This window comes from Manis pentadactyla, chromosome 5 (genome assembly GCF_030020395.1).
Source record: "Manis pentadactyla isolate mManPen7 chromosome 5, mManPen7.hap1, whole genome shotgun sequence".
Classification (NCBI taxonomy): Eukaryota; Metazoa; Chordata; class Mammalia; order Pholidota; family Manidae; genus Manis; species Manis pentadactyla.
In genome coordinates, this window is record NC_080023.1 from 32,851,852 (window position 1) to 32,877,610 (window position 25,759).

Consider the following 25,759-nt stretch of genomic DNA (forward strand, 5'->3'; position numbering starts at 1 on the left):
CCCTGTAATGCTGTTAATTACTTCTTAGTGACTCCAGAGCCTACACATGGCTCTCGTTCAGTGGGGTCAGCTTGTTATGGTATCTAACAGGAGCGTCCCATCACCTGCCAGCCACTCTGTAAGATCTTTGTGTAAACAATAATCTCACATAATCTTTATGACAACTCTTTGAGTTAGAGATGAATTCTATTTTACAGGTGAGGAAAATAAGGCTTTCAGGCAACTCAGCCAAAATACCACATGCTATTAACTGGTAATGCAGTCAGGATTTAAAGCTAGAAGTCTTAAGTGGAATAACACATTCTTGAGGACACATTGTGGGAAAGAGATTTTACATTTTCGTATACCCTTTTGTATCAATTTGATTTTTTTCGTCATGCACTATTTTCAGTTAAAAGTACTAGTTAATAATTTCATCCATAGTCACTGTACCCCACCAAAAAAATACTAGCTAATAAAGATAGAAACCTTGTTATCAATTAAAAAAAGAAACACATGGCCTTGTGTGGATAAAATGAGAGTTCCTGTGGCCAGGATTCTCACCTGGCCGTGGTTGACTAGCTCACTGCACACCTGTGGGCAATACATGACTGTTGACTCTATTAAAAGAGCTCTGCCCACTGCTCTGGGCACGCCACGGCAGCATGGCTGCAAGGCTGCAGGAGAGCAGAGCAGAGGCCCAAAGGTCGGCTGTGCGAGACGACTGTGCAGAGAGGCCCAGAGGCAGAGACTGGCTTGCTGCCTGCAGACTTGCTCAGAGTTAACAAGATTTTAGTGACTGACCTGCCACCTGGAAAAAAAGCTGGGTATAACCCTTTCACCTCGAGAACGTTTTGCTGTCAATTTCTTTGGTCACACTGAATCCATAGTGAACTTGCCCAGAGCTGAAACCCATTGGCAAGACACCTTGAATTCTCTTAGTAGAGGGGTAAGGGCTAACCACCTTCTTGTAACTTTTCACACAAAGGTCTTGAATTGTTGTTAAATTTACCTGTTACTCTTTTTTTCTCCCCATGACAAACAGCAAGTTTGCATTGTTCTGTAAGCTGTCTTTTGCCCATTTTCCTCCACTTACCAATTCTCTTACCTTTTAATCAGTAACTATAGTTTACACATAATTGTTTATCAATCCTAGGCATTGAAGCATCCTGCTTCAAACCAGTGCCTAATTCTGTCTGCTTTAGCAAGACAATTTTGGATTATAATCCTGTCTTGCCAATGGGTTTCAGCCCCAGGAAAGTTCACTATGAATCCAATGAGACCAAAGAAATGACAGTTGAATGTTCTTGGGGTGAAAGGGTTATACCCAACTTTATTCCCACGGTGGCAGGTCAGTCACTAGAATCTGGTCCACTCAGAGCGAGTCTGCATGCAGCAAGCCGGTCTCTGCCTTTGGGCTTCTCTGCCCTCAGCGCTGCTGCTACTCCAGCCTCTGCTCTCCTGTAGCCCAGAGCACTGGGCGGAGCTCTTTACATAGAGGCAATAACCACGTATTGCCCACACATGTAGTGAGCAAGCTGAGCAGGGCTAGGTGAGAATCCTGGCCATAGGAACCTTCACGTTATCCACAAATCCTTTACTAAAATATACAATGATTAAACAGAATACAAGAATAGTTTCAAGCAGAAATATAAAGCAAATTCTGATTAATAAAGTCATTCTCACTTTAAAGTCATGGAAGTTTGGGCTCATTTCATATTCAAACACTCTGGTATTTGTCTCTTTCTGGTGTTCTGTTTCTTTCACTCTGGTCTGCAAACTTTTTCTTAAAGGGCCAGATAGCAAATATTTCAGGCTTTTTAGGCCAACAGGCAAAACTGGGAGCTTACATACCCCTTTAAAATATAATTATGTAAAAATGTAGAAATCATTCTTAGCGCACATTGGCTGGCCAGATTTGGCCTACGGGCTTTAGTTCGCTGATACCTGGTCTTTACGCTAAATTCTCTCCCTTTCTTGTATCATTTGAAAGAATAATGAGATGCCCTTTCCTCAAAAGAATGAGTGATATTTTCCTGTCTGTCAGACTCTCATGACTCACTAGTTACTTGCACCATGACAAAAAATACAGCACACAGGTGTTGATGCAGAATATTTTATTTATGTATTTGATATCTGTACAGATGTCTCTGTCCTCATCTTTGTATCTGTTACTGTATTCTCAGTGAACTGCAAAATTCCTAAAGGATGAGGCCTGTAATTGTTTTAACTCAATTTGTACATTCTCAGCAGGGCACAAGCTGTCAAATGGACACCTAACACATTTAAACAATGGTAAAACAAAAGAGAAAATCAAATAAGCCAATGAGACATAAGAAAAAAATGGATGGAAACATACAAAAAATTCTTATTATAGAATTATGCTATACATAATTTAAAAAATCTACTTCAAGTAAGTTTAAACAAGATTATATTGGTTTTCTTTAAGAAAAAGGGAGAAAACTGCAGTGGATTATAGGAATAAAAATGCAAAGTAAAGGTAACAAATATTTTTGACTGTTGGACTAAAAAAATAACTAAGTGAGGAAAAACAAGAAGTGAAGAAGAATGAAATAGACCATCCTACTGATTTTCACTTTATGTTAAAAAATTGCCTTTTATTCTTATTTGGATTGGAAATAAGCAGTGTTAAGACGACTTAAAAAAAAAAACGACAATATAGTTCATTAAAACAAAAAGAGCAAAGGAACATTACCAAACCTCACTTGTAGGGTTACCTCTAACATGGCAGCAGAGGAAAAATGTTCTAAGTACCTTAAAAAAAGCATGAAAGGCCCCGTTCGGCCCACTGCATCCTCCTTCTAAGTTCACAGACAAGAAATGAGTGGAAAACACTTTACCCCATTAAGCTAGACACCTCTAAGGCTCCATGACACTTTCTGAAAGGTTGGCAGGCTTAGCCCAGAATTCAGAGCAGCAATTTCATGATTTAAAACACATATTTAATGACAAGTTAATAAACCAATAATAAGAAAAAGTGAACAGTGCCTTTCCTTTTACTGTGTGATTAAGTGCTGCCTGGCTATGGACACTTTGTAAAGTAACAAGTGAAGTTCAATTTTTATTTTACAAAAATCGACACCATTAAAACCATCATGATTATTTGCCACTCATCCAATAACTGAGTTAACAATATTATAAAAATATGTAAAAAATACTGTAGATTCATAATTACCAGACATGCTGATTCTCATATAGCTAGTATAAATTTGATTATTAAAAAAATAGTTTTGTTTCCTTAAAAACACTTGGTTCATTTACCATTTAGTATCAGATAGATATATGATATCCTGAAGTACCAAAAAAATTACAAATAAAAATGGCAATGTTTAAACTTTGGGTTTCTTGTTAGGTGGATCCTGAAGACTAAACTTCGGAATTTCACCAGAAGGAGCATATGGAATTCTCTTTGAAGACACCTTTTTGCCAATTGTTTCAATCTAGGGGAAAAAAAAATTTTAGAAAGAAAACTATTAATAATTGTAATACATAAATGTAAAAACTTTAGGACATAGTATACTGACTGGGAAAATTAGGCTACTTTTTCCTTTTGAGAGCAAAAAGGTTTTTCAAGTTGTCTGGGTTGCTATGAAAGGTCTTTGGTTCACTCCATATTTTGTATGTTTCTAGAGTCAATCTACATATTCCTATCTAGACACTGACTCCTGCCATTCCCAACGCCACACCCCCTCAAACGGAGTAGAGAATCATATACCACTACTGTTTCAGTAGCATACAATAAAGCAATTAGCAGACCAGATTCCAGTTACTTCACATTCTCTGTTAAACTCTGTTCTTGTAATAGTTTTTTTCTCTTATTCTAAATATTTTGTATAAACTGTAATAGCATATTTTATAGAAGTTCAGGCTTCAAAGTCTGAAAGGCCCCAGTTGAAATCCTGAGTGATCATTACTATGTTATTTAAGCCCTCTAGGTCTCTCTTCCTCAAGAGAGAAGTTACTGCCACCTGCCTCAAAGGGCTGTGGCAAGGACTGAATTAGGTACAGTACGAAGTGAGCACAGTGTTTGGAATATAACAAGTCAGGCTTCAAAAAGTAAATGGTAGTCAATTCTTATTTTGCATATTACATTTTAAACTTTTCCCCATATGTCCAAAATCATCAATCTTATCTTTAAAGACACTGCTTATTAGTCATAAATTTGCCTCTTTACAGCAGAGATAAACATACTATAAAATTTTCATAAACATCCTTTGAATTAAAAATTAATATTTAAACCTGATTCAAAGAACGCACTTCTGCTTTGCATTAGTCAATTATTTAGTGACTTATAAATTCTCTTTAAGATATTCCTAATTGTTTTTTTAATCATTAGGAAAAGTTAACTCAAACTTATTTATATATATATATATATCTCTTCACATATCTTTTTCCTTGAAGAATAAAGTAAGAATGAGAGAATGTGTCTATACTTGCAAATAATCTTTTAATAATAATATTACTAAGCTTAATTAAGTCAAGTCTCAAAAAAGTCATGCTGTTACTCACTAAGGAAGGGTGGGGTGGGAGTGGGACAGCAGAGTGCCCAAGGTCCTTGATGGAGTGCTAACAGACAAGAATGTCATCTGAGTCCTGCTGCAAGCGAACCTCTCAGGAATAAGAAATGGGCACTGAATATTAAATTAGAAGGACCTTCAACAAGTCAGTGACAAGTTAAGTGAACCAGATCAGACGTTTTAAATAGTAGATGAGACAGACCCTACAGGTACTTCTCCAAGAGAGCTGGTGCTGAGCAGACACACACAACCAGCTCTCACCACTGCCCCAATCTGCTGTGCTTGGACTATGCTAACAGCAATCTCTAGGAATGTTTCTGTATTCTCTGAGACATCCCACCCGCATGTACACACAAGCTCTGAGGAAATGGAATTAATACTTTTGGGACCCCTGGTAGAACTAAAATGATTTAACATAGATGTACTGTTCCGGTTTCTGTCAGCTCTCTATATGCTTCATGATTAACTGACAATTAAAGAAGGCCAGTACCACTGAAACAGCCATTCTTTTCACTCACACCTCTCATAGCACTAGGACGGTGCTGAGCACTCAGAAGGTAGAGGACCTATACAACATGAGACAACTACATTGCCTTTTGCAGTTTTCTAAACATCCATATAGGAATAAGTGACCTGGCCTTCAAGAGGGTCAGTGTGGGGCAGACAGGTCAGCAGAGCAGCCTTGGCAGCTCTGGGGAGAAAAAAATGTTTATTTTAATTCATATATTTTCTTGCTTGATTATTATATGAGTAAGGCAAGGTACATCTTGTCCCTGTATAATATGCAGCTGATGACTTCCTAGGTCCTATGTCACACTGAATGTCCTTTAGATCACAAAGTAAAGGAGGGTGTGGAGTAATTTCACAAATCCCATACAGACTTTCCAGAGAACTAACATGTTTTTCCACAGTTACGCTAAATGAGAAAATATTAAAATTCTAAAACTTAAAGCCATTAAAAAGCAAATGACTAAACAAACAGAACAAAACCAGTCCAGGATCATGATTACCTGGAAGCCAATGGTTTGCAGTTCATTGTGGAGCCCATCCAGGACACGTCGTCCATCAAAGATAAAGGCTGGCTTTAGCATTTTTTTATGAATGCGTTCATAATCCAGTTCCTGTAAAGATGGAACCAAAGAAACAGAATGTATACATGTACACAAACTCAATCCCAACTGACATTAAGATACCTTTAAGATTTTCCTCAATATCACTACTGTTCCTCACCTTAAACATGTCCCACTCAGTGCAAATAACAACAGCATGGGCGCCATCACACGCTTCATACGGGTCCTTGGAAATGGTCACGAGCCGGGAAACTATTAACAACAGCAATGAAATATTGGTAATAAGAAAGGAGTTATTTGAAATTATGCATTTTAATGCCAGGATTGTAGAAGCTGAGAGTCTGACAGAAGTAGAATGAATGGTCTGGTTGAAGTGAGACTGAGATAATGGAAGGGGGCCTGGAGCAACCCCAAACCTCACCATCCAAAGAATCATCTCTTTGGAACCTCTTCGGTGTTTAGAATATGTTGGAACAAACATTAGACTCACCCACAGCTGATCACTTCAAATAAAAGACAATGAAACAATGCCTAATAATTTAATTTTAGAGAAATGAGGTTGAAAAGAGGGCCTCATGATAAAAACTGAACAACAGAACAGACACGTTTCAGGGCCCGTACTCAAAATGACTCATGAGACTCAAAGCCTTACCTTGGTCATCCTCTGAAACCCCTGGATGAGAAAGATCCACAACTATTTGTTCCCTTGGTACTTTTGGATCATATATATGGAGGTGTGCACCCTCATCCATCAAATATTTGCTAATATATATACTAGAAGATTCTCTGAAGGAAAAAAAATCAGTATTGTTAAGCTTTTAATGGCATATATTCTAACATCTAAGGGATTTAATATACAGGTAAGGTACTATTTCTTGTGAAGACATGGATGTTCACTTTATTTTTATTCTTTATACTATATGTGTATATGTATTTCAGACACACATCATCATCAAAAATCAGGATCAGATGAGAGATAGCTAATATTCTCAAAGGGGTTGAAATATTTTAAATGATTGATACCTTGTATCACCAGTGTCCTTTTTGAATGCAAACCCCAAAATAGCTATCTTCTTGTCAGTCACCGTGTTAAATAGACTGTCTATAATCCGGGAAGCAAACCTCCTTCTCTGGTAGTCATTCATATCTATGACCTGGAATTACATGTAAAATTTTGCAATGATCAGTTAAAAGACGTACAGCTTGTACCATACACTGCTCCCAGCTTTATGGTGAGTACTTTTGTATGACTACTACAAGCCTTATATAGTAACACGTGACAAAGATTAGCCAAATTCTTTCCTACAGATAAAAACAAACAAACAAAAAACCAAGGATTTGCCTCCATCCCCTTCTTAAAGCCAACCTGAAAAAATTTTAATTTTCATTTGGCTTAACTTTCCATGCATTAAGTTGGGACAGATGTAAAGATGGGGAACATGATTTCAACCCCATTTGAAGTCCAGCTATGAGGACAGCCTAAAAAAGCACACAGAAAACAGTGTACTCCTTTAGCCAACTTCTCCAAACCCCAGGGAAGCAAGGCTGGAAGCAATTAAATGCCAAAGTCCTCTCTCATATGCTTACCTCCCACTCCTCACCAACACTGAGTGTGAGCAGACAGTGGACAAAGAAAAATCCAACAAGTTGAGCTGCCACTTGATGAACTATAACACCATGAACACTTGGCAACATTTTTAACTCAACATTTTAAGAGTATAAGTCTCTGGTCCCCTAATCTGTCTCCTAAGAGTTTATAAACTGGACTTCATATTGGTGATCGGATGCATATAAGGAAAAGAGACTTTTTTTTTAAGTCTCTAACCTTCTAGGAACCATTTCAAAGCCTGAGTACTTAGGAAATGAGCCCAAAATGTGGGAAAATCAAGTATTTATCTGCATTTTTTCCTACGTTGGGCATTAACATAAAGCCATCATGCTGGGCTGAGTGAAACAAAATTAGAAGTGTACATTTCTTAAAAAACATGCATTTCCTTCTATTCCTACCCACTGCTGAAAGCTGAAAAACTATAAACGTGCAGAAAAAAATATTGGGGAAAGATAAATATAGTGGTTGTTATCTTGGAGAAGTTATTTAATGCTTTTAAGCTTCAGTTTCCCCATCTATAGGTGGAGAATAATTTTAGCGACAAGGACAAAATGAAATACTACATTCAAGTACCTAAATGAGTAACTGTCACAGAGTAAGCATATAAATGTTAACTCTATTTCCAATTTAGGGAGGGTCTCTAATTTAGCTCTGTGACACTCAAAGGGACAAAAGAAATATCAACACATGCAAACCATTTTTTTATAACAAAAAAAATGTTTGTTTTATAAAGTATTATAATATAGACCCTTTAGTTTTATTTTATGCCTTTCAAAATAGAAGAGTTGGATCTTTTATATATCTTTAACATTATATAAAAGAATAATAGTTCTTGCTTTAAACTTAAGCAAATTTGAGCTCTGTGAGCAAATTTAGTTATAAAATTAGAAGAAATACTGGTTTATCAGCAATTTCTATCATAGTTGATTAGCCAAAAAGAAATTAAAAACAGAACAAAATAAATTGAACAAATTAAAAACAAAAAAACAAAAAACAGAAGCCCAATAAATAAACCTAAAATAAACAAAAAAAGGAATATAATAGTAGTTGAGCTTATGGAATAAATAAATCCTATCAAAAACATTTCACAAAGGGTGACAATCAAAAGTTGTTGACTATAAAGATTAACACCTGCTGCCAATAACGAGCTACTTCAGGCAAATTCAGAGCCTCACAGAGATAAACCAAATTCAGGACATCTTTCTGAAAGCAACTCCCACCAAAACCTGAAAGAAAAGAGATAGCATTTTCATTTAAGATCCACATAACTGAATCATGTGACAAATTTATTTATCATACTAAATCAGAGGACCTATGTTAGGATTTTTAATAATAAAATTCAGATGTTGGAAAATTAGTGGGTTTACAAATTGTGTGACATTTGCAAGCAACTGATGAACTCTAAATAATTTCCAGATAGTCTTCTAGTTGAAGTTTTAGTATGGTTACATTTCTTTTTATTTCTCACTCATCTACTATCACTGCCCCACATCTCTCACTGTAGCACAGGGCTGGCAAACCTTTATAGGAGAGGTTGTGTTTCAGCCCTTGTGGGCCATACAGGCTCTGATACAACTATTCAACTCTGGCTTTTTAGCTCAAAAGTGATCACAGACAATATGTAATCAAACTGGCATGGGTGTATTCCAATAAAACTTTATTTACAAAACATGCTGTGGGCTGGGTTTGGCCTGAGGACTATGGCTTGCCCTTCCTTGTTCCAGGGCAATGCACCACACAGTGAGGCCTGGCATGGGCTTTGAAGTCAGAAGCACTGAGCTATTGTAACATCTTTCTATGCTCATGATAGTAACTGTACTAGAGAGAGTGAGGATTTAATAATATGGGTAACTACTGAACCACTGTGCTGTACATTTGAAACCAACAGAAGATGGTTTATCAATGATACTTCAATAAAAAAAAAACCACCTAGCCATTCACTAGTTATAGGGCTTCAAGCAAGTTGCAAAAATTTCCCTGACTCTTAGTCATACCTGTACAGTAAATACCAGCACCTTTGTAACAGGTTATAAGAATTAATAAGTGATATATAAAAAGTGCTGGTTCAGAACTGGGAGCATAATATGCCTTCACTAAAAAGTAGTATTTTTATTAAATGGTAGCTAGAAAAAAATGTCAAAAAGACAGACAGAGAAGGCCAGGGAAACCAGTATTGAGAAATGGCATGAGAAATAACAGGACGGGCTGTGTATGGCCCAATCTGTCAAAGATTCTATATTACCTTTATATCAACCTTACTGATATCCAAAAATACAGTCAATTCTCATTATTCCCAGTATATATGTTTCATAAAATTGCCACAAACAGAATTAGTAAATACTAATTTGTACATGAAATACAGAGGTTCCTGTGAGCTTCTTGGTCACATTTTCATCAAAAAATCAACATATATTCTTGTTTTATGTGTATATCTGGTTAAAGACACCTTATTTAATAGATATTGTTGATTTATTAATATTTCACTCATAGCCAACAGCACTGTAACTCATGTCTGAATGAAGGTTATCTAAACCACATGTATTTTCTCCATGAGGCACATCACAGCCTTCTGACACTTAAGAACACTAGACGGCACTTTAGCAATATGCTTGGGGGCCATTTTAAATAGTGAAATCACCAACAAGAAACACAATGATGTGAAAAACATGGTACTGAGTAGACTGTAAAAAGAGCTCTTCTTTATAGTATGAGAGTGGAAGCAAGAAGGAAGAGCACTGCCTTAAGCAGCTTTAGCTGGGAATGTATGTGGGGGGGTGGGGGACACGCAAACTTTCTGCTGTTGTTCATGTCTGCAAATGACCATGAAAGTACCATGAATACTGATTTTGGGGTTACAAATAAATTTTAGTAAATACACTAATACACAAATACAGAATCTGCAAATAATGAGGATAAACTATATTTCTCCAAGGTCACATTTCCAAAAATACATTAGTAGGGAAAGAACATGATAGAGAACCTTTTCCTACTTGTTTCAATAAGGTGTTACTTGAATTATTTTCTATGGTCTTCTGAACTTATTCTTCCTAAATGTTTGAACTAAATACTAATAAATCCTCTTAAAACAGTGAACTATGCTTAGCTTAGTAATCAATCAGTAATTATCAAACAATGTAAGTTTAATTACTGCCTCATTTAGAAAATCCCTGAGAGGTTGCAGGTTACATGCATAATGGAATTATTATTTTAAAAGCATTAAGTTAAATAAAGACTTCCTTAAAGTTAGAGCTCCAGCTAAATGAACCCACTTTATGTATAAGAAATTTTCCACTTACCAACACTGGCTTTCAGAAACTTATTTCCAATTCTCTGGTCCATTCCAATGGCTGTTGCCACCTCTTCTACATCAGCTCCTGTTGCTTCACAGAGGGCACTTATGGAGTTAATGCTGCTGATCCTCTGGGCAAGAAAAGCATTTGCTGCCTTTAAAAAAAAGAAAAGGAAAAGTATGATGAGCTAAAAGAGCAATTTTATACATTTAGATTATATTTCATTGAGTTGATGCAAATTACTGAGGAAAATATAAAAATTACTGATAAGCTCAATTTGAGGAGGCTATGGATGGGTTGGTAAAGAAAAACATTTTAAATTGAGAACAAAGATGATTAAGAAAGAGGATAAAAGAGGGAGAAGAATAATTTAAAAATTACTATTTTAATGTATCCTCCATCTTATGATATATTTTATTATAATTTAAGAATTTTCAAGAATATTTTATACCTGATAGTTGATTCCTCTTGTGAAAATTATTTCATGATTAGAAAGAATATAATCCTCAAAAACATTCCTCTTATTAATATTAGGCAAGTACCAGAATAGCTTATCAGGTTTATGAGAAGTAAGTCCTCAGCTTTCAATTTAATGGAGAGTTGAATGCTATGTACCAACCAGTTTGGAAAGCTCTGAAGACCAAGTATTAGTGGTAAGGATCCTTTCTCTGGGAACCCAGTGCTCATACACAGCACACAGTGCCTGCACAGCTCTCTGGCCCTCTGGGGTTTCATCCCCTCCAATCAGTACTCTGTCTGGGTTCTTTAGGTCCTTGATGGCTGTTCCTTCTGCCAAGAACTCAGGGTTGGACAACACCTAAAATCCCAATGCAAAGGAGAAGTTTAAGCTAGGAGTAACCATGGGCAACTGGATAGCATGGATATTTACATAAGAAGAACCACATTCTAATGTTTCCTTTTTTAATACCTGTAAATTCAAGTTGGGTTTGGTGTTTGCATCAAATATTCGACGAATACTTTCTGCTGCCCGCACCGGAACTGTGCTTTTCTCAGTTACAATTTTGTACCCATGTGAGTTTTGCACAATGCGTCTAGCACAAGCTTCAATATACTTCAGATCTGCTGCACGGCCTTTCCCCATTCCATAGGTTTTCGTTGGCGTGTTCACCTGATGAAAGTATACCAGATGAAGAACAAAGTATCTATAAGATACTCAGTGATTTCAAGGTATACACCCTACACTTTAGGTTAAAGGGGAAGTTAACTATCTGTAGCCCTGACTTAACCCTCTATTAGCTCCATGGAAATAAAACATTTTATAAATATAACCAGGAGGAAGAGCTTGAAGCATCTGGAGAACTCTTTGAATAAATATTTGTAAAGAAGCTACTGTACATGTGTAACATACCAGGGCAGGCAGGTTGCAATTAAAGCCCTGGAGATATAAAGATGAATGACACTATTCTTGGCCTAAAAAGGTTCACAAGCTGAAATGAAATGTAAGTTTTCTCTTATTTCCTCACTTTATTGTATGTAATATATTACCCTGGTCTTTAAAAATGTGAACTTTTCTACTCTCCTTTTTTATAGATTTATATCAAATCAGTAGCTTTTAAAAAATATTTGCAGTATCTTTCACAAACGCTTTCTTGGCTCATTAAAGTTAGAAATTACCTAGCATTCTTTAGAATGCAGAATACTATAAGGCAAAGAAAATCAAATGGAAAGAAAAATAAATCATGAGTCCAAAGTCTAGGCATTTAGTTTTGGCTTAGCTACATATCATAACCTTGGGGAAGTGTGGCTGCCTTTGCCTCAATGGCCTCATTGTAAATGAGGATAACACACTCTCTAAAATCTAACATATGAGTTTTATAATGCTTTGGTAAAAATCAAAAACACTCTGAAAAGTCTAAAATTCTATATAGGAATAATTTTTGAACCAGATCTCTTCTCTTGACATAATCTAATGGGAAACTAAATAAAGGAAAAAAATTAATTAAGATTTGAAGATCAAGTTGAGGTGTGAAAAGCAGGAGGAAAAAGTTGTTTACATGCATGGAACTTAGGAAAAGGTTTAAATGTGAATTCAAGGTGCAATGGAATTCAGAAGGATAAGACCACTAATGGGATAAAATGAAACATGCTAGAGATGGGAGATGATCAGAGACTTCCCCTGATAAAGGAGCTCTGAAGATAGCAATTGAGAACTGATTCGTACAAAACTATTCCTATCTAGAATTTGTCTAAAAATAATCTGGAGTGGGGGGAAAGGAAGAGAAGTAGTAAATAAAACAAACAGTCATCAGCCATAACTGTTGACTATGGAGAATAGGTAAACAGGAGTTCATTAGTCATCATCTTTCATATAAGTTTGGTATTTTCCATAATGAAAGTAAACAACAAGCAAATTAAAAAACAACAAAACAAAACCTGACCCAGAGAATAATGGGAACCAAATTTAAGTTACACAGTAATAAATTACTATAACAAGCACACAAAGTAATAGCTTGGAAAGATTCAGGACAACTCAGGATAGATCAGCAGAGGCAGGTTCAAAATCTGCTCTCTGTGCCAGACCACCCTAAGGTAGACTTACTGCCTGAGAATAGATGAAAAAAAAAATATATATATATATATATATACGTATATACACATATATACACACTTAAATTTGTAATACTTTATATATAATACTGTGTGTGTGTATACATATATATTTTTTAGGTGCTGGTTATCCAAAAAGTTGAACTAAGGTAACTTCTTGATTTTCTCCAAGCTTAGATAGAGGATGGGTAGGTGAGTCACAGAAGCTGCACCAACTTCTCTAAATAAGGAGGCCAAAAAGAGAGACTGAAACCATAACACAGTTTACCACTGGCTTCAGTGCCACGTTCTTCTGGAGTTCACAGATCTTTACAGTACTGCTATTATCTCATCAGTCAGAAAAAAATAACCTTATCCAAAACTTATAATCATTAACTATATGCATAATCAATCCAACAGCATCTATTCTCTATGGACCTCACGGTGTTTCCTTCACGTCATGGAACCCACTCAAAGCTCACACCACTGGCTTTCCCTTTATTCTTTAAGGTCTTAAAGTTCTTGAGTCACATAACACCCTAGCTCAGCCACCAATTGGTGTTAAGCACACCATCACACACAAAATATTTGAGTAGCTACAAGGACAGCAAGAAGTAAGTTACCGTGGTTCAAATATTGGATTTCCAGAGTTTACTCCCAAGCATTGGTTCTATTTTCATAACAGAAGTACAACAGTTTAGCCATATTATGAGCTGAAGGTGTCTATGGACTAGCCTGATAAACTACCTAGCCAGCATATACCAAGTTCCAACAATTAATTGAAAATGGCTTTCGGAACATAATTCATCTAGATAGAAGATGCCTGTAAGTTTGCAGGCAATTTTATCTCATTCTCTTTATCTCACCTCCACCAAGCAGTGGAAACAAGAAATGATGAAATATATAAACTAAACTATCACCACATGTGCTCACATATTACCAGCACTTCCTAATTTTCAATCTCACACTAGAACTTTCTTTCAATTTATTTGCTCAATGACCTGAAATGACAGTATTTGACCAGATGATTATAGGGTCTGGTGAAGTGTTGGAACAAGTGATAATCAAAATTTAACTGGATAACTCTATACTAAGCAATGTGCTGTGGCTTAATATCAATGGAAAATATTATAACACAATGAAACTTCTAAATAAACAAGACTAATTTTTTTTGGCTTAAAACAACAAATTTATTATCTTAGAGTTCTGGAGTTCTGAACTCCAAAACCAGCCTCAAGGAGATACAGTCAAGGTATTGGCAGAGTTGCCTCTCATTTGCAGTCTCTAGGGGAGAATTTGTTTTCTTGCCTTCTCCGGCTTCCTAAGGCCTTGACTTGTGGCCCCGTCTTCCTTCTTCAAAGCCAAGGGTTTGGCATTTTCAATCACTCTCTAACTCCATCCCTCCTGCCTTCTTCTTCTTTTCTTTTTCTTTTTCTTATGGTATCCTTGATATACAATCACATGAGCAACATTGTGGTTACTACATTCCTCCCATTATCAAGTCCCCACCACATACCCCATTATAGTCACTGTCCATCAGTGTAGTAAAATGCTATAGAGTCACTTCTTCTCTGTGCTATACTTCCTTCCCCATGCCCCCCCTACATTATGTGTGCTAATCGTAATGCCCCTTAATTCCCTGATGCCTCCCTTACCACCCATCCTCCCAAATCCCTTTCCCTTTGGTAACTGTTAGTCCATTTTTGGGTTCTGTGAGTCTGCTGCTGTTTTGTTCCTTCAGTTTTTGCTTTGTTCTTATACACCACAGATGAGTGAAATAATTTGGAACTTGTCTTTCTCTGCCTGGCTTATTTCACTGAGCATAATACCTCTAGATCCATTCATGTTGTTGCAAATGGTAGGATTTTTCTTCTTATGGCTGAATAATATTCCATTGTGTATATGTACCACATCTTCTTTATCCATTCATCTACTGGACACTTAGGTTGCTTCCATACCTTGGCTATTGCAGTAAATAGTGCTGCGATAAACATAGGGGTACATATGTCTTTTTGAATCTGTGATCCTGTTTTCTTAGGGTAAATTCCTAGGAGTGGAATTCCTGGGTCAAATGGTATTTCTATTTTTAGTTTTTTGAGGAACCTCCAACTGCTCTCCACAATGGTTGAACTAATTTACATTCCCATCAGCAGTGGAGGAGGGTTCCCCTTTCTCCACGTGCCCACCAACATTTGTTGTTTGTCTTTTGGATGGTGGCCATCCTAACTGGTATGAAGTGATATCTCATTGTGGTTTTAATTTGCATTTCTCTGATGATTAGCGATGTGGAGCATCTTTTCATGTGCCTGCTGGCCATCTGAATTTCTTCTTTGGAGAAGTGTCTGTTCATATCCTCTGACCATTTTTTAATTGGGTTATTTGCTTTTTGGTTGTTGAGGCAGATGAGCTCTTCATATATTTTGGATGTCAACCCCTTATCAGATATGTAATTTATTAATGTATTCTCCCATACTGTAGTATGCCTTTTTGTTCTACTGATGGTGTTCTTTGCTGTACAGAAGCTTTTAGTTTGATATAGTCCCACTTGTTCATTTTTGCTTTTGTTTCCCTTGCCCGGGGAGATATGTTCATGAAGAAGTCGCTCATGTTTATATTCAAGAGAGTTTTGTCTATGTTTTCTTCTAAGAGTTTTATGGTTTCATGACTTACATTCAGGCCTTTGATCCATTTTGAGCTTACTTTTGTATATGGAGTTAGACAGTAATCCAGTTTCATTCTCTTACATGCAGCTGTCCAGTTTCGCCAACACCAGTTGTTGAAGAGGCTGTCATTTCCCCACTGTATATTCATGGCTCCTTTATCGTATGTTAATTGACCATATATGCTTGGGTTAATATCTGTACTCTCTATTCTATTCCATTGGTCTATGGGTCTGTTCTTGTGCCAGTACCAAATTGTCTTGATTACTATGTCTTTGTAGTAGAGCTTGAAGTTGGGGAACATAACCTCCCCTGCTTTATTCTTCCTCCTCAGGATTGCTTTGGCTATTTGGGGTGTTTTGTGGTTCCATATGAATTTTAGAACTATTTGTTCCAGTTTGTTGAGAATGCTGTTGGAATTTTGATAGGGATTGCATCGAATCTGTATATTGCTTTGGGCAGGATGGCCATTTTGACAATATTAATTCTTCCTACCCAAGAGCATGGGTTGATTTCCATTTATTAGTGTCCTCTTTAATTTCTCTTAAGAGTGTCTTATAGTTTTCAGGGTATAAGTCTTTCACTTTCTTGGTTAGGTTTATTCCTAGGTATTTTATTCTTTTTGATGCAATTTTGAATGGAATTGTTTTCCTGATTTCTCTTTCTGCATCACTAGTGTATAGGAATGCAATACATTTCTGTGTATTAATTTTGTATCCTACAACTTTGCTGAATACAGATATAATCCTAGTGGTTTTGGAGAGCATTCTTTAGGGTTTTTTATGTACAATATCATGTCATGTGCCAACAGTGACAGTTTAACTTCTTCCTTACCAATATGGATGCCTTTTATTTCTTTGTGTTGTCTGATTGCTGTGGCTAGGACCTCCAGTAGTATGTTGAATAAAAATGGGGAGACTGGGCATCCTTGTCTTAAAACCGATCTTAGAGGATAAGCTTTCAGTTTTTCACAGTTAAGTATGATGTTGGCTGTGGGTTTGTCATATATGGCCTTTATTATGTTAAGGTACTTGCCCTCTATGCCCATTTTAAACAAGACTATATTAAAACTCACAGAGCAAAGGAAAATACTTACAGAAATAAATACAAGATCAGCTTCTTTAATGGCATCATCAATATTGGTAGAAAAAAATAGATTTTTTCCTCGACAGGATTCTACTACTTCTTTTAGCCCTGGCTAAAAAGAAAGAAGAAAACGAGTTGTACACACAGTTTACTTGTCATATGAGATTACCTAATAGTACAGAATTATATTTGTTAAAGGGGAATGTTATATTGTAATTTAAAGGTTTAGACTCACTCTCAAATAACAACTTTGTAGAAAAATCAAAGATCATACAGCAATAGTCATAAGTATATATTGTGTAACATAATTAAATGAAGCAAAACTGAACTTGCCACGATTAAAGCAACAGTTCTTTTTAGTGCATGTCAGTTTACCATGTGCCTGATTATTTCATAGAAGTTAACAATTAACTTTGAGTATCAACACAATTGTCAGAAAATTCAAGGTCTCTGTGATTCCAGGCAAACATTTGATTTTTGCATCATCATGATGAATAAAAGTTTTTACTCCCCAAAAGTCAGGCCATACAACTGTCTGAGAAACAGTCAATATTTACTCTATACATACATAAATAATTTTTTAAGTCCTATTGTAAGAAATACATCTATTGAAAATTTCATTACTTTTTCTATACAATTTAACAAAAAATACAGTTACATTAAGACCATTGAGCCATTTGACACCACCTAACAAGCATTCTTGACAAATTTTTTTTAAAAATCATGTTTAAATTTGATCAGACTAGTTCAGTCTGCAAATCCAGACTATGAACATTTCTACAAGATAAACAACTTGGTTACATCAACTTAAAAGAGACAAACAGAGAGAGAGAAAAATAGATTTAAATAGTATGGTTTTAAAAGACATTTAAGAGATGAAAATCAATTAACAATATATGGATCTTACTTGGATTCTGATTCAAATAAACTATGGGAAGAAGGATGTATAAAAATTCTTGATATTAAGAAATTTATCTTTTATTACATCTTTGAAATTTTTCATTATAAAAAGCAAACAAAACAAAACAAAACTGACCTACATCACCAAAGCTTACTCTTTTTGGGAAGAAGGTTCAAACAATATCCACAGTATTATGGATGTTCAGAAAACTATCTATATAGCAAAAGTAAAAAAAGCCACTTCAGGATCCATAGGTCCTATATCCAGAGGTAATTCATTTTTCTTAACAGTTTTGAAGCCTTTTAACATAAGCAATTAGAATAAGTGTAAAATGCAAATTCAAATATCCATCAGGCTTGAATGAAATCTGTAACAGGACCTGCAAATTATATGAACCACTATAACCACGAATATAAAGTCCCCAGTCATGGTAGTCATATCCTTGGTTATTTTGACTAGATTCTAGAAAATGAGAGTAAAAGGTTATGGATTGGGATTTTGCAGAGATTTTATTCAGCCTATATATAATCTCCCAATATTTAAATTAAAGTAACCTAAAATCAGAACAATTCAGAATTTATAGTAAGCCTTAATAAGACCTCAAAATGAACAACTACATTATTTTGTTAAAAAAAAATCAATGGGATATTTGTAGATCTATGAAATTGATGCAGAAACAGTTAATATAGGTTCTACCTCATATTAGACTCAAATGCAATTATCATAATTAGTATTTAGAATTTATACGGTACTTTTTATGGAAGAACTCAAATCCTTTCACAGGATAAAATTATTTGATTCAAAATAAAGTAAAGTAAATTATCCATTTTGTTTTTTTAGAAGTGGTTATTAAACTCTTTAATGAACAAAGTTAAAAAAGCAATGACTATTTGATTAAATATGGTAACACAAAATGTATCAACTATATAATTTCTGAGTAAAAGCTTAAATTTATCTTATTATCATACATTATGGTAGTCATTACTATTCTGTTCTCAAGCAGTAAAGAAAACTGCTTTTTTATTAAAATAGTTTTGACCCATAACATATAAGCCTATATATAAGATTAGAAAGGGCCACAATAAACAAAAGCTCATGGACCCTAAGCCCTATCTAGCTGTGTTTTCAATGGGGCCTGATAATCTTTTACTTCTCTCTTCTCTAAGGTTACTCTTCTAAACCTCCACTACTCACAAGTCCTTGACCCAACACTACCCTTTTGTCTTCTTCAGAATATCTCACCTCCTTCTTCCAGACAATTGAGATTACCAGTGTGAGTCACCTTTATTCATGTCCTCACTAACAAAATTGTCTATATCTTTATCCATCTTTGTTTGGTTCCTTTCAGTCTCTGAAGAAGAGGCTTTCAAGCCCAATCCCTTTATTTGCGCTTTTGATCCCATCCTTTTGTATCCTTCTAGACTTTATCCCATCAATTAGCCCCCTTCTCCTCATGCTTTGACCATTCCTCTTCTATGTGATTTGTCTACCTTAGTTTAACATGCTCATCTCTTATCAACCATAAGCAAAAGTATAAAGAAATAAAGTCAATGCCTTTTCCCTGTGCCCCTCTCTAATGACCACACCCTTGATTTCCTTCTAAATTAAATCTAAGAGTCCTACACCTTTTGTATACTCTCACTTCCCCAATTTCCTATCATTTGTAATTGTTCCTGCAAAAGTTACAATAGCCCACCAAATGTAAAATTTAATCAACATGTTTCAGTCCTTATTTCTACTGTATTTGGCATAACTGACAGCTTATTCATTCAGCAAATATTTATCAAGCACTCCCTATGAGCTGTCACTGTGTTAGTTGCTCATAATCAAGACATAGACATCAATATGGAACTTGCACTACTAAAACTCTTCTGGTTTTTGGCTCACCTTCTCTGAGGTGGAACAATTTTCAAGGAGGCTGTGTACTCAAAAGAGCACATTAAATATTCTAATTATGTATTAATTATTTCTCTATCAGTAACCATGAGTTAAACATTAATCACCAATTACAACTAATAATAGTATACATAAACTACTCAAAAAAGCAATCCAGAAAGCAGTGTGAACTCCAGTTAAACCTGCCATTCATTTTTCTTCTTTCATACAGTTCTTCCTGTTTGACATTTCACCTAACACTTCACATCTCCAATATGGCCAAGGAAATGTAAGGGAATAGTTCATTTTATAACATAAAATAAAGAAATAAAAATGGAACAAAGTCCTAACATATCTTGAAAATGGTAACTGTGTCACAAAGTAATTTCTCCAAGTTTTTTTTTTTTCTTTTAAACACAACCTTACAGAAATCATTTCTTTTCTTCTGATTTATAAATTTCTTAATCAGGCATCTTTCAACAATGGATGTCTAAGAAAGACACATGAAAATTATAAGCCTAAGGTCATTTACTTGCTAAGAAAAAACTCATCCTAATTGCTAAAAAGATTCCTTCCAGAATTTTAAAGTAGCAGTGCCATGTTTTTTAACTTCCAAAATCAGCTGGATTTTAGAAAAAGATTCCATTTCCTTTGTAGGCCCCACTAAGTTGTACAGAACTTAAATAGCTCCTTATGTTACCATTATCTAATTTTCTGGAGTAGACATATTAAATTTAGATAAAAGTTAAGACTTTAAAGACCAAATAGTTATAACCATTAAAACTGATATAATTATGGGACTTCGGAGTTCTGAGAACTCAAGACACTGCTTCTAATGGGCAGTGCTAGATAGACTTTCAAATCTTTTATATTCTAAAGAGATTTAAGAAGGAAGAAATGTATTTATGAAATAAAAGTGCAAAACAGCAAGAAATACGTTTGTTTCTTTGTTTATAAAAAAGCAGGTTATTGAGAAAAAGCAAGTAAGATATGGAAAAGAAATTTTAGATCTTAACTTTCTTAACCTAATTATAAATCCCAACTAGATTCAGTATCAATGTAGAACATACCATTTTAAATTTAAAGCACTGAAGAGTTAGGAGGAAGAGTTTCAGACTCCAAACAATGGAAATAGTAATAGCAATAATAAGAATCTGGCCAGGGAACATGCCTGGCCAACTGATTTTTTGTTTCTCCAAGAAAAATGTCTAATTCCAATATATTATAGTTTGTATCTTTTTGTAGTTCAGCATATCCTTTGTTTTTTAAGTAAACATTTTATTGAAGTAAAACAAAAATTCAGAGAAGTGCACCTATATTAGTATAGAAAAGTATATAGCTCAATTTTCACAAGTGAACAACATACTTGTGTAACCACTGTCCATATCAAGAATTAGAAGAATGGTAACAGTACGTCAGAGACTGCAGTATGCCCTCTCCTTGTCACTATTACCCATCAAATTAACATTACCAGCATGCTGAATTCTATCAGCAGACAAGTTTGCCTATCTTTGAACTTTATACAAACGGAATTATGCAGTATGTACTACTTTGTGTCTGATAACACACTGCTTTCGTTAGAACTTAACTATAATCTTCATGCAGGAGTAGTTTCATTGATTTTTCAATGCAGGATCATACTGTATGTATCCACTCTGCTGATGATTAACACTTAGGCTGTTTCTCATTTGGGGATATTACAAATAGCATTGTTAATTGTCTTTTGGTACACATATGTACCCATTTCTGTTAGATATACACCTAGGAATGGAATTGCTGGGTAAGACCATACGTATTTTCAGCTTTTATAAATACTACTGAACAGTTTTACAAAGTGGCTGGCTGTAGCAATTAACACTCTGATCAGCAGTGTATAAAATTCCAATTGTTCTAAATCCTTGTCAACATTTGGTGTTGTCAGTAGTAATAATTTTAGCCATTTGATGAGTGCCCTTTGTTTTTAAATATTACACTGTTGGCAGAATTACTTACTAAATGATTGGATATAAATATGGCTTATGGTGTTTCAGATAACTTGCAGCCCTTTTATGGAAATCGGAATTATAAAGCTCTTTATCAAATTATCTTTCTAAAATGTTTAAAAAAATTCCCCCAAACAAAATACAGCAGTAATATTAAACCAGGGAAAGTAATGCTATAATACTGAGATATTTAAACCCTTATGGGCAGGTTAGGTTGTAGAAGAAAGTGCAAAGCACAAATAAAGCTTCAGAGGGTATTTTTTAAAATTCTGAGTCTGATTCAATAATGAGTAAATCTGTGATGTTGAGTGACTACCACTCTGTGGGTGCTTTTTCATGGATTTTTATATTTCATATGCCTATAAATAGCCAGCAAATTTATCTGACAGATAAAACTGGATTGAGATTTCCCTTCCCAAGGCCTAAAACACTTAAAGACTATGGCTGACAATAGTCTTATCAGTAACAAAACTTTTCTGGGGAAAAATAGAATATACTAATGTTGGAGAGAAAATGCTACCATCAAATCTTCAAATGTTCTTCCATTGAGCCTCAAAAGTATAATACCATGAACTCATTTTACATTGAAATTTTTAAAAATGGGGCTGACATAGATTAATAAAATAGAAGCATATTTTTCCTAACTATAAATTCTCTAAATTTAAAATTCCAGTTAACCAAATTTGTGATACTAAACACTAAATATGAAAGACATCATTTATCCATCCAAAGTTCATCTAAGTACAATAATCCAAAAATATAATAGACTTAGAGTTATTATAAATATCCAGTTTTATTTATTTTATTTTTACAGAATACCACTCCAATGGTATAACAATATGATAACCATGCTAAGCAAAATTAGAACATAAAGAATAGGAAAAAATTACCCACAATACCACTGCACTAATACAACCATAATTGATATTATGATATACTTCTTTCTAGTCATTTTCCCTGGGCATACTTGATATAATTATAATTATAGTGTCCATAACATTGTATATCTAGATTTTTTCATTTAATTTCTTATCAGTTGCATTCATAGATTCTTACATTAATAGTAAATTATTTAACAAAAACAGTAAGAAAACAAAGAGCATAGAAGTATTATTTAATAATGGCTTACTTCATAAATAGGAAGTGTAGGAGAGTTCCATGCATTGATTCTTGATTCATTGACATCAACAACCGTTACCCTGATTTCAGGGCACATATGAGCAATGACACTGCATGTGGGTCCTCCAACATAGCCCGCGCCAATGCAACAGATCTTCTTAATTTCAAACATGGTTGTAACTAGAAGGGAAAAGGATTGTCTTACTATTGAAAACAAAAAAATTTTAAGAAATCACATTGTACAAGCATCACACTTTTTTAAACTGTCAAAGTGACAGATATCCAGAAAGACTTCCTACATTCACACTCATTAAGAATTATGTAAACAGTGATAAATAACATTCCAATTGGATGGCCTTCCCTGTTCTCAGCTGCACCAGCATAAAACATGGACAAAAATTTTAGTAACTTATATTACTGAGGAAGAGCCACAGAAGGGGATTATAATGACCTAATATTTAGGAAATCAGGAGGCAAAATAAAACCTTACTTAGGCCTCTAATACCCAAGGGTAACTGACTGCTGAGGGAAATTTCGAGGGTGAATATACCAGGGCAATTCTTGCTTAAATGCTGGTGTACAAAGGTCAGCCTTATGACAGGTTTAAGCTAACATGACAGATATTAAGATTAGTTCCAAAGTCCAGAATTGGCCTCTGTGATTATATTCCCTACAAAATTAATTTTTGCAGTTTATTTTTAGATACTTCAATTCTACTTAAATTATCTTAAATTCTACTTTTAATCAGACACCATGAGGTGGCTAAAGGAAAGTCATTTCTGTAGTTGTCAAAACTGTTACACAGGTTTTGATAGGTTTCCAAAAGCCATTTGGTGAACTGATTCACACTAATCAAAATTATAAGGGACTGATTTATACGTAACAAAATCAGTTTATTCATCATAATGAGAACACGAACTGTCAAATTGACCAGATTCTTAGAATTTTAGTCCTTGCCAAGACCTCAGACAATATCTAATATAACTCATTCATGGATTCCAAAGAGAAGGAAAATGGTAATAAGAGACCATAAGAATTTGTTAGTATACTCTTGCATGGATCAGAGAAGGTACTCTGGACGGCTGACCTAATTAACAATGCCTGGGAAGTATATCCTGTTATGAAAAAAGATAGAGAAAACACATAATTAAGATGATCCAATTCCCTTTTGTCTGAATCTGTATGAATCAATGTTCTATTCTTCGTTGGTCTCTAGGCAGACCTTCCACTGGAAGAGAATGAGCTGACCAACCTACACAAGTATCCTGGTCTGATATGTAAACAATTAATTTGGCTTATAAATCGATCTTTAACAGTCATGATTAGCAGATATCAACTCATAGTGTCTGATCCCTAATGACTTTAAGACTATAAAATAGAATTTCAGTAAAATACTGAATATGAGCAGAATTTGGAATCTAATGATTCTATGAAAATATATACAAACTTTTTAAATTGATTGTTTTGAACCGCTAATATATTCATATAGTTCAAAAATTATATCTGTAAATAAGGAATACACTAAGAAGCCTCACACCTAAGGCATCCTATCTGCTTTGCCAACCCCTATTTGCTTGCACAAGCAACCTCTTTATTATTAGATCCTTCTGATATTTTTTATATGGTACAAGTAAATACACATATATATTCTAATAATCCCTTCTTTCTAAATTCAAGAGAGAGAATACCATATACACTATCAACAATTGGCTTTTTTCACTTCATGTATTCTAAAACCCTGTCCATTTTTCTCTTTTGTTTTAAGTCACACTGTATTCCATTGTGTGGATGTACTTAACAGGAAATATGAAACCACCCTAAATCTGGTGGATTCTTTCCTCAATCTAAATAAGTAGCTTAAGAGTTCCCTATATTATCACTTGTAAAGCCATAAAAATATGATATGCCTGTTAGACTTTTAGGATTCCAAAATTCACCTCAGCAAAAATACTAAGCCTAGCAAAATTTACTTTTGGTAACCATTCATCTTTCATTTTTTCATTCTTCTACTTTTCAGTTCTGCCCTTTCCCCATCTCCAGGCAAGTGCCCTATACACAGGAGAAAGAGAAAATGCATGGGAGGAAAAGACTACACTGGGATTGTTCAGTGGCTAAAGCTCAGGGGAATGTTCTTTAAAGCTCCCACCTGTGGAAGGGGCAGCTGAGCCTGGAGCAGGCTTACCAAAGATGTGTCTCCAGCATTCACTGCCCTGTCCCCACGTCTATAGTAGAAAAGGTTGACATCTAGTTTCAGAAAAACTGCTTCAACTTGCTTCAGGCCTATTCCCTTCTTCTCCTTCATGAAAATTACTTATTCCCAATTTAAGTGTCTACCATGTGAGCATACAGAGATTTTAGTCAAAAAGAGATATAGGTCCTGACATGCAAGTATTTAATAATTTATTTAGAGAAAAATTCAATCAAAAAACATCTATTAAACACCCTACAATGTAACAGCCATTATTGTTCTATGTACTGTGGATACAATAGTGAACATGACAGATACAGTTCCTACACTTGCAGTTATATTCTAGAAAGAGCAGACAAACAAAATAATGGCAGTTGCGTTAAGTTCCATATAAAGGTATTAAACATGCAACTGAGAGAGAGAGAGAGGTCCTGTCTGTAGAGAAAGGGCTGTTTAGATAAGGTAGTTAAAGAAGGACTCTCTGAGAAGGTGACTTTTAAGCTGACTTAAAAGATGAAAAGGAGTTAATTGCACCCAGGTAACATGGTTAAATTATAAAAGGCAGTTTAATCAATTGAATGACAAAATGAGTGTTAAAGTTCAGAGGGGGTAAAAAAATCAAAGTAAGACGGCACTTACATCAAAGCAAATGTAGAAACTAAGATTGGCCTAAATATTGAGTAGGACATAGAAAGAAAAGGTGAATGAGGAGGGATGCAGATGAGACGAAGGGAATAAATGAGGAGTCATATACAGAAATGAGTCCAAAGAAGGGAGATCTGCCTCTTGGACAAAAAAAATGGGTATTAAGAAGTAGTGAGAGTAATAATTGTCTCCTAGGGTAGAAGTGAATTAAAAGTGGATCTTGAATGGTCCTTTCAGGAAAGCATGACCATAACAATCCATGAGGCTATA

General features: G+C 35.0%; 1 protein-coding gene across 1 annotated transcript; it reads right to left on the reverse strand.

Annotated features, from left to right (window-relative positions):
- Positions 1–2,081: 2,081 nt before the first annotated feature.
- UGDH (UDP-glucose 6-dehydrogenase) lies at positions 2,082–22,828 on the reverse strand. Its single transcript, XM_036908501.2, has 11 exons — positions 22,667–22,828; positions 16,790–16,891; positions 11,415–11,615; positions 11,106–11,303; positions 10,493–10,640; positions 8,328–8,422; positions 6,611–6,741; positions 6,240–6,373; positions 5,748–5,839; positions 5,528–5,638; positions 2,082–3,440 (listed from the first exon to the last, which is right to left on the reverse strand). Exons 1-11 carry the CDS (start codon positions 22,826–22,828, stop codon positions 3,330–3,332), a joined length of 1,485 nt encoding a protein of 494 aa, XP_036764396.1. The 3' UTR covers positions 2,082–3,329.
- Positions 22,829–25,759: the final 2,931 nt, after the last annotated feature.

What these genes read in the sequence shown, in the direction of transcription:
- UGDH (XM_036908501.2), bottom strand. Translation starts at nt 22,828, where the DNA reads ATGTTTGAAATTAAGAAGATCTGTTGCATTGGCGCGGGCTATGTTGGA. An exon ending in AAGGACACTGGTGATACAAG is followed by an intron (nt 6,374 to 6,610) that starts GTATCAATCATT and finishes TTTTTCCTTCAG; the next exon opens with AGAATCTTCTAGTATATATA. An exon ending in GGTTTCAGAGGATGACCAAG is followed by an intron (nt 5,840 to 6,239) that starts GTAAGGCTTTGA and finishes TGTTGTTAATAG; the next exon opens with TTTCCCGGCTCGTGACCATT.